The sequence below is a fragment of the Camellia sinensis genome, chromosome 1 (assembly GCF_055761805.1).
Source record: "Camellia sinensis isolate YWXY chromosome 1, ASM5576180v1, whole genome shotgun sequence".
Classification (NCBI taxonomy): domain Eukaryota; kingdom Viridiplantae; phylum Streptophyta; class Magnoliopsida; order Ericales; family Theaceae; genus Camellia; species Camellia sinensis.
This window is the reverse complement of record NC_138961.1, coordinates 224,352,490-224,362,836: the sequence shown is the minus strand read 5'-3', so window position 1 is coordinate 224,362,836 and position 10,347 is coordinate 224,352,490. Positions and strand designations below refer to the sequence as shown.

The window sequence follows — 10,347 nt, the reverse complement described above, 5'->3', positions numbered from 1 at the left end:
ACAAACAAACTGCAGCCTTTGAGGGTAGACTCCCTGATGGCTCTAAGAATCGGCGAGGATGAAAGCCTCAGAGCTTATGCCAAAAGGTATTATGAGGTTTTTAATCGAATACCAGGGTGTAACCAAGAGTTGGCAGTCGTATCTTTTAAGAACGGCCTGAACGATGATTGCCTGCTTCGAAAGTCACTCGCAAAGACGCTGCCAAAAAGTATGGAGGAACTCATGGCCAGGATCGAGAAATATGCGAGAGCTGAAGAAGACACACTAGGGACAAAAGCATTGAAACAAGAAAAGAGAAACGGCTCGCCGAAGCGAGGTCAAGTTAATACTGGATATAACATGTAAGAGATAGGACTGAGGGTCGCACAGGCAGTCCCCACCGTATTCTGGATTCCGGTTTATAAAGTTCTGGAAAGAATCAAGAACCAGCCGTATTATAGAGCACCAGAAAAGGTTCCTGGCGAATTCATTAGAAGAAGCCTGGGAAAGCACTGTGCTTACCACAACGAAGACGGACACCTGACACAGGGTTGTAGAGCCCTAAAAGCACATTTGGAAAATCTGGTAAGACAAGGTCATTTAAAAGACCTAGTAGATGAGGCCAGAATAAGGGAAGAGCAAGCAAGGCGGCCCTAGGCACCAGCAGCACCACCTCTACCAGCACTGAAATCGCAAACAGATGGACCTTAAGTGATCAACGCGATTCACTCGAAGGTCAATGAGAACGAGGTACGTGGGGAGACTCAGAGGGTAAAGCACTTACAACATGTGTATCAGGTCTAGCAAAAAAGGCCTAGGGCAGACGAATACCAGGGACCGATGGTGTCCTTTACTGAAGCTGATCCAGACATGGTGTAGCATCCACACAACGATGCTCTGGTGATATCCCTCAAGATTGGAGAATGCCAGGTCAGACGCATTCTGATTGACCAAGGCAGCTCTTGTGGCATTATGTATGTCAAATGTTACAAGGAGCTCGGCCTTCACCAAGATGATCTGGAGCAGCCCAACAGTCCAATGGTTGGGTTCAATGGAACGCCGACATGGCTCTTGAGAGCAATAAGTTTGGAGGCATAGGCATGCTTCAAGAAGGTAAGTACAAAGTTCACAGTAATTGACACCCCCTCCCCTTACAATGTTATCTTGGGGAGACCATGGTTACACGCAATGAGGGCTGTTCCCTCAACGCTACACCAGCTGTTACGGTTCCCAACAGAGCATGGAATTGAGGAGGTTAGAGGGGATCATGTGCAGGCAAAGAATTGTTCCATGGCAGCAATGAAATCCATCTGCAATGTGCGAGAGGCAAAGACAGTAGAAATTGAGGACGAGGACATGGAGTGTAACAACCCCGACCCTTAATTAACGTTAGTTCATGCTTAAGTGTGCCTAACAAGTGATTAAAAAGAAATTATGAGTTAATGTCATGTGTGCTGCATTATTAATGTGTCTCTATCTGTTTAGCGTAGAAAGATCTGTTTATGTTTTAGTTTCGATTTGCGAATTGAAGGCCTTATCGGCATCCGATATAGAAATTGATTTGATTTATATGTCCATCAGGATTTATAGGATTTTATGGTAGGTTTAATTTAAATTCGATTTGGGATGATTAAATTAGAATAAATAAGGTTGAATTATTTGAATCCAAATTAATTACAAGTGTGCCATTGAGTGGGCTTATGCAAATTGTTGCACACCTTATACATATTTTGACTTGTCCTTTTCCATCCTCAAGACCCAAAACGTGAGAGAGAGTGAAGAAGGAAGAATTGGCTCAAAACTTAAAGAATTTGGGGCTCAAATTATAGGATGCTAGGAATTGTTGTCATTGATGAAGATTTAGGAGTTTTGACTTCAACCAGTGTAGATTCAAGCCTCTAGGTAAGGGACTAAACGCTAAATTGAGTAATTGAGTTAGATTCTACAAGATTATTGATGAATTAAGTAAATTCATGGTAGAATTGCATTAGAGTTGGGAGAATTGGGCCATACCATACATGCATGTGCAATTCTTCACAATTTCAGCATAACTTCAAAGGATTCTTTCATGCATGTATTTATTTCATCTATGTTTTGAGAATTCATCATGTTTTCTATCAAATTACCAAATTTAATCTTGGTTTGAAGTGTTTGAACTCAAGGGAGATCATGCATGTTGTATATATGTTTTATTCATGAAGTTTTAGTTGGGATTGTGTTCAATTGGCATGCCTTTGGGCCATGGTTTCTTGAAATATCTTTAATTCATGTTGCTTTAGGGTCTTCATGTTTTTTTCTCAAGTTTTGGCCAAGAAAAATCGAGTTTGAAGCTTTAAAGGTTGAGTTTTGTGCTTGAGGATCAATTTGGAAATTTCAGATTTTTGATCCACGCTCGAGCGGAGGACTTCACGCTCGAGCGTACACTCTGAGTACCGCTTGAGCCTGAAATGCATATGCCCAGAAGTTCATGTGTTTTGCAGTCCGCTCGAGCGAGGGAATCCGCGCTCGAGCGAGGGTCTGAGTCTCACGCTCGAGCGTGGGTCGAGCGTCCATCGAGCGTGAAAAACATGCAACCAGTACTTTTTCAAGAGTTTGCAGTCCGCTCGAGCGAGAGAAGTCATGCTCGAGCGGAGGTTCATTGTCTGCATGTCCTCTCGAGCAGGAAAAGCCACGCTCGAGCGTGGACCCTATTTTCAGCAAGTTTTGAAAAATATTTTCCAGCATATTTTTGCATCCTCATTCCATCATAGGCATTCCTAGGCCATGTTAAGACTCCATAATGAGGATTAAAGACTAGAAACACACTAAGAACAATGAATTAAGTTATGTGCAATTTGAGTGTGGGAATTCAATGTATGTATCTATCATGTTATTTAGGTCACGCGCCTCGAGATAAGTGAATTGCCCACTTTGTCATCTAACTGGAGCTACCAATTATCTGTGAGTAATAACTCTGTAAAGTTATGTTTAACTATGATTATTTTATGATGATATGAGATGACAAGTTTCTGAAATGCTATGTTTTGTGTGAATGAATGATTGTCTAATTTTCTTTGAAACGAAATTGTGGTATCCTTAGCAGAGGCCCTCGTCCAGAGGACATAATACTGTGGCTTATGGTCATGAGACCGTAGCCCGGGGGAAAGAATATCATGGCCCACGCCCTCGCCCGGGGAAAACAATACCGTGGCACAGGCCCTCGCCTGGGGGAAATAATACCGTGGCCCATGTATGAGATATGTTACCCGGTATCGGAGGTTCCTTTATGGAACTTGATATGCTTGACCAAAGAGACATGTTTTAGGCTAATGGATGTACCACACATGATTGAACAAGGATAAGACTATGATTCTATTTCACTATCTAATTATGATCCTGAAATGTTGTGAGACAAGTTATGGACATCATTCATTAAAGTCTTTACTTTGTTATTATTCACTAGGCTGTCGCTCACTGTTTATATTATGTATGTAGGTGAGCAGGCACGTGACCAGGCCCAGAATTGACGGCCTAAGTTTCAGTTTTGTCAGCCAACCATTGTGCCTCCCGAGGAGGTTCCGATTGAAGTCAAGTTTCATGGCTGTTTTTGTAAACATGATAGGTTATGTTTATACTATGTTGTGGTTGGTTAAAATGTCTGATATTGTAAGTTGGGAAATGATGTGTAAGTTGTAACACTGTTATGAAGTTTTAAGTTATCTGTTTCATGTATGTCTGCACAGCTCTATGGACTATGTATGTCTTGATTATTTGCTTCCGCAGCCCCTGCTATATGTTATTATGCCTAGAGGCCTTTGGTAATCCAAGGATTATTGGCTGGTTACGATGCTAAACCCGTAGGGGCAGGTTTGGGTCGTGACAAAGTGGTATCAGAGCACGAGTAATACCGCACACACAAGTCCATATGAGTTTAGGGTGTCCTAGTGAGAAGTAGGGGCATCCCATCTGCATGTCTAAGTGTGTTGTTTGAAAGTAAAAGCATAATCCAAGTATAATCATGTGAATTTGAATAAAGTAACGAGGACTATTTGCCTGTGTTTATAAAGTTTTGTTTACCTATAGCAAATGGACAATGTAGGAAGTGATGGTACAGCAGGGTCCTCGGATGCCCGAATGAACAGAATGGAACAAGTGCTTGCCATTTTAACTGAAGTAGTAATGCAATAACAGAGGCAACAACCCTTGCCACCTCTACCCCTGCCGGCTCAAGTTGAAATGGGCAACAACGACATAATTAACATGACTCATAAATTCATGAAGATGAAGCCGCCAACTTTCTTGGGTGGCATTGAACCACTAAAGGCAAAAACTTGGCTACTGGAGATGGAAAAATTGTTTGAAATGTTTCCCTGTTCTGAGGTTCAAAAAGTTTTATTAGCCACCTACACTCTGAAAGATGAAGCTCGAAGATGGTGGTTACTAGTTCGGAATGGTAATGAGAATATGATATGGGCTCAATTCAATACAATTTTCTATGGCAAGTACTTTCCCCAGTGCTTCCGAGACCAAAAGGTTTCAGAATTCCAGGAACTCAAACAAGGCAGAATGTCTGTAGCTGAGTATGAGGCTAAGTTTACCGAGCTAGCCAGGTTTGCTCCTCACATGGTGGACACAGACTACAAGAAGGCCCGCAAGTTTAAGGGCGGGCTGGATTTAGATATATTGGATCGGGTGGGAGTTCTGAACCTACCCACGTATGTGAATGTTTTGGATAGAGCATTGATGGAAAAGGCAAAAGGACCGGGTTTAATTTCAAGAAGGGCCGATCATTTTTGAAGAAACAAAACACAGGATCTTCCAGTAGTCCTAGTTAGAGTAGTGGGTCCATACCAAACTGTCCAGAATGTGGCAGGAGACATAGGGGAGTGTGCCAACGTACATCTGGTGCTTGTTACTGGTATGGCAAGGTTGGCCATATGATGAAAGATTGTCCAATGGGATCCAGGAATACCAGTCACCCCACAGCTAGTTCAGTAGGATCTGTTTTAGTGGCCAAATCAAACTTCAGAACTAATGCCAGGGGCAACAATGGGAATGAAGCATTGAGGCAAGGGAGAGTATTCGCCTTAGTGCCTGGAGATGTGCAAAACACTGAATCAGTAGTGTCAGGTATCATTTCTATCTGTGCTCAGAATGCATATGTGCTGATTGATTTTGGTTCCACACATTCATTCGTATCACATGCTTTTTCTCGAAAATTAACTAGACCGTTAGAATCTATGAACTGTTTGCTATTTGTATCTTCACCATCTGGGGGTTCTATGATGTGTGCTTATGTTTATCCGGCATGTGATCTTATAATTGGAGAGATAACATTGTATGTTGATTTATTACCCTTGAACATCGATTATTTTGATTGTATTCTGGGTATGGATTGGTTGACTAGGTATTGTGCCACCATTGATTGTGTGAATAAATTTGTTGTGTTTCGTCCACCCAGTATGCTTGAGTTTACTTTCACTGGGAATGGGGTAGTTCCACCGCCATACTTAATTTTGTTTATGAAAGCCAGAAAACTGTTAAGAAAAGGGTGACAGGGTTATTTGTGTAGTGTGTTGACTGTATCTTCGGATAGTGCCATTGTAGAAACTATCCCTGTGGTTTGCGATTATCCTAATGTGTTTCCTAATGATCTACCTGGGGACTTGATCGATAGAGAGATAGAATTTACCATTGATGTAACCCCTGGAACACAACCCATCTCCAAGACTCCATATAGGATGTCGACTTCTGAATTGAAAGAACTAAAAGTCCAACTTCAAGAACTCTTAGACAAGAAATTCATTCGCCCAAGTACTTCTCCTCGGGGTGCTCCAGTGTTATTTGTCAAAACGAAAGACGGGTCTTTGAGGCTATGTATTGACTATCGAGAATTGAACAAGGTGACCGTTAAGAACAAATATCCATTACCCCGAATAAATGATTTGTTTGATCAACTCCAAGGAGCCAAAGTGTTCTCTAAAATTGATCTTAGGTCCTGTTATCATCAGTTAAAGGTTAAAACAGAAGACGTAGAGAAAACTGCATTCAGAACTAGATATGGACATTATGAATTTCTGGTAATGCCTTTTGGAGTAACAAATGCACTTGCAACTTTTATGGACCTAATGAATAGGGTTTTCAAACAATATCTTGATGAATTCATTGTTGTGTTTATTGATGACATTCTGATTTATTCTAAAGACAGGGAAGGACATGGGAACCATCTGAGAACTACTTTGCAGATTTTGAGAGAAAAGAAATTGTATGCTAAATTGTCCAAATGTGAATTCTGGCTTGACAATGTAGCATTTTTGGGACATATAATCAATGAGGATGGTGTTTCTGTTGACCCTCAGAAGATTGAAGCTATTGTGGATTGGCCTAGACCGACGAATGTAACAGAAGTTAGAAGTTTTCTAGGACTAGCTGATTATTACAGGAGATTTGTGAAAGACTTCTCAAAGCTTGCAATGCCATTAACACAATTGACATAGAAGAATGTACAGTTTGACTGGAACGATCAACGTGAATCAGCCTTCTAAGAATTGAAAACCAGGCTGGTGATTGCACCAATCCTAACCTTACCTAATGGTATTGATGGGTTTCAAATTTACAGTGATGCTTCGTATAAAGGGTTGAGCTGTGTACTGATGTAAAATGGAAAAGTAATTGCCTATGCTTCTCGACAACTTCGCCCTCATGAAAAGAATTACCCAACTCATGACCTTGAACTGGCAGCTGTGTTGTTTACCTTGAAAATCTGGCGTCATTACTTGTATGGGGTAACTTGTGAAGTGTATACCGATCATAAAAGCTTGAAATATTTCTTCACCCAAAAAGAATTGAACATGAGACAGAGGCAATGGTTAGAACTGATCAAAGATTATGATTTGCAAATTTTGTATCACCCAGAGAAAACTAATATCGTAGCAAATGCTTTGAGTCGAAAATCAATGGGAAATTTGTCATGTCTGCTTACCAGCCAGAGAGAACTGTTATATGACTTGGAAAGAAATGAGACTGAGATTGTGATATGTGAACAGGGCGGAATACTAGCCATTATTTCCGATCAGCCTGCAATCATTGAAGAAATCAAAGAAAAGCAACTTGAAGATGAATACTTGAAAAGGTTGTAGAAGAACTTGATTCCAAGCCAAGGCCAAGGTTTGTGTTTGAGAATAATGTGCTGAAATTTCAAAATTGTCTTTGTGTACTTGATTGCTGTGACTTGAGAAAGCGTGTTATGTCTGAAGCCCACAATACTAAGTTTGCTATGCATCCGGGAAATACAAAGATGTACCATGATTTGAAACAAAATTTATAGTGGCCTAGAATGAAAAAGTGTATCGCAGATTTTGTGGCTAGATGTCTACATTGTCAACAAGTCAAAGCTGAACATCAACGACCCGCCAGTTTGTTACAGCCGCTTCCAATACCGGAATGGAAATAGGAGCATATCACCATGGATTTCATTGTGGGATTGCCTCGCTCTTCTCGAGGTATGGATTCTATTTGGGTTATAGTTGATCGTTTGACTAAGTCTGCTCATTTTCTGTCTGTTAAGACTATTTATAATGCGGATAAATTAGTTAACATGTATGTGAATGGGATTGTGAGATTGCATGGTGTACCGGTATCTATTGTATTTGACAGAGATTCGAAGTTTACATCGAGGTTCAGGCAAAGTTTACAACAGGCCTTAGGGACAAAATTGAGGTTTAGTGCCTATCACCCATAGACAGATGGGTAGACAGAGCGGACAAATCAAACCTTGGAAGATATGCTTAGAATGTGTGTGTTAGATTTCCAAGGGAATTGGGAGACTTATTTGCCATTAGCTGAGTTTGTGTATAACAACAATTATTATTCAAGCATTGGAATGGCTCCTTATGAAGCTTTGTATGGAAGAAAATGCCGATCTCTGGTATGTTGGGCCGAGGTAGGCGACAGACCATTGTTAGACTGGAACTTGTACAAGAAACCACTAGAAATGTGAAGTTGATTCAGCAAAGGTTGAAAACTGCTCAAAGCTGGCAAAAGAGTTATGCCGACATTCGAAGAAGAGACAGAGAATATGAAGTTGGGGATCATGTATTTATAAAAGTGACTCCTATGAAAGGACAGACACGGTTTGGTGTTAAGGGAAAATTAGCACCGAGATTTGTTGGGCCGTATGAGATCCTTGAAAAGATCAGCCTGGTAACGTATCGAGTGGCTCTACCTCCAGTAATGGAGTATATGCACAATGTTTTACATGTCCCTATGCTTCGGGAGTATTTGAGAGATCCGCTACATGTGATTGAGCCGACTCACGTTCTTTTGAAGGATGATTATACTTATGAGGAAAGGCCTATTCAGATTGTGAATCGAAGGATAAAAAGACTAAGAAACAAAGAAATCTCGTTGGTGAAAGTGGATTGGCAGAATCATGGGGGAACTTATGCAACTTGGGAGACAGAAGAAGACATGATGAAAAGATACCCTGAACTGTTTCCTTTAGATCCAGTGTTCTTTCAGAATGAGGTAACTTGAGTTTGGAGGACCAAACTCTTTAAGGGGGGAAAACTGTAACAACCCCGACCCTTAATTAACGTTAATTCATGCTTAAGTGTGCCTAACAAGTGATTAACAAGAAATCACGAGTTAATGTCATGTGTGTTGGATTATTAATGTGTCTCTATCTGTTTAGCGTAGAAATATCTGTTTATGTTTTAGTTTCGATTTGCGAATTGAAGGCCTTATCGGCATCCAATACAGAAATTGATTTGATTTATATATCCATCAGGACTTATAAGATTTTATGGTGGGTTTAATTTAAATTCGATTTGGGATGATTAAATTAGAATAAATAAGGTTGAATTATTTGAATCCAAATTAATTACAAGTGTGCCATTGAGTGGGCTTATACAAATTGTTGCACACCTTATACATATTTTGACTTGTCATTTTCCATCCTCAAGACCCAAAACGTGAGAGAGAGTGAAGAAGGAAGAATTGGCTCAAAACTTAAAGAATTTGGGGCTCAAATTATAGGATGCTAGGAATTATTGTCATTGATGAAGATTTAGGAGTTTTGATTTCAACCAGTGTAGATTCAAGCCTCTAGGTAAGGGACTAAACGCTAAATTGAGTAATTGAGTTAGATTCTTCAAGATTATTGATGAATTAAGTAAATTCATGGTAGAATTGCATTAGAGTTGGGAGAATTGGGCCATACCATACATGCATGTGCAATTCTTCACAATTTCAGCATAACTTCAAAGGATTCTTTCATGCATGTATTTATTTCATCTATGTTTTGAGAATTCATCATGTTTTCTATCAAATTACCAAATTTAATCTTGGTTTGAAGTGTTTGAACTCAAGGGAGATCATGCATGTTGTGTGTATGTTTTATTCATGAAGTTTTAGTTGGGATTGTGTTCAATTGGCATGCCTTTGGGCCATAGTTTCTTGAAATATCTTTAATGCATGTTGCTTTAGGGTCTTCATGTTTTTTTTCTCAAGTTTTGGCCTAGAAAAATCGAGTTTGAAGCTTTAAAGGTTGAGTTTTGTGCTTGAGGATCAATTTGGAAATTCTAGATTTTTTATCCACGCTCGAGCGGAGGACTTCACGCTCGAGCGTACACTTTGAGTGTATGCACTTCCGCTCGAGCGTGAAATGCATATGCCCAGAAGTTCATGTGTTTTGCAGTTCGCTCGAGCGAGGGAATCCGCGCTCGAGCGAGGGTCTGAGTCTCACGCTCGAGCGTGGGTCGAGCGTCCATCGAGCGTGAAAAACATGCAACCAGTACTTTTTCAAGAGTTTGCAGTCCGCTCGAGCGGAGCTTCATTGTCTGCATGTCCGCTCGAGCGGGAAAAGCCATGCTCGAGTGTGGATCCTATTTTCAGCAAGTTTTGAAAAATGTTTTCCAGCACATTTTTGCATCCTCATTCCATCCTAGGCATTCCTAGGCCATGTTAAGACTCCATAATGAGGATTAAAGGCTAGAAACACACTAAGAACAATGAATTAAGTTATGTTCAGTTTGAGTGTGGGAATTCAATGTATGTATCTATCATGTTATTTAGGTCACGCGCCTCGAGATAAGTGAATTGCTCACTTTGTCATTTAACTGGAGCTACCAATTATCTGTGAGTAATAACTCTGTAAAGTTATGTTTAACTATGATTATTTTATGATGATATGAGATGACAAGTTTCTGAAATGCTATGTTTTGTGTGAATGAATGATTGTCTAATTTTCTTTGAAACAAAATTGTGGTATCCTTAGCAGAGGCCCTCACCAGGGGACATAATACTGTGGCTTATGGTCATGAGGCCCTAGCCCGGGGGAAAGAATACCGTGGCCCAGGCCCTAGCCCAGGGGAAAGAATACCGTGGCCA

At 40.4% G+C, this 10,347-nt stretch overlaps 1 protein-coding gene across 1 annotated transcript; it reads left to right on the top strand.

Annotated features, from left to right (window-relative positions):
- The first annotated feature begins 4,194 nt into the window (after nt 1–4,194).
- LOC145822614 (uncharacterized) lies at nt 4,195–6,455 on the top strand. The gene is made up of 2 exons (XM_082920096.1): nt 4,195–4,723; nt 6,268–6,455. The coding sequence occupies exons 1-2, from the start codon at nt 4,195–4,197 to the stop codon at nt 6,453–6,455; spliced, it is 717 nt and encodes a 238-aa protein (XP_082776222.1).
- The last annotated feature ends 3,892 nt before the right edge of the window (nt 6,456–10,347 follow it).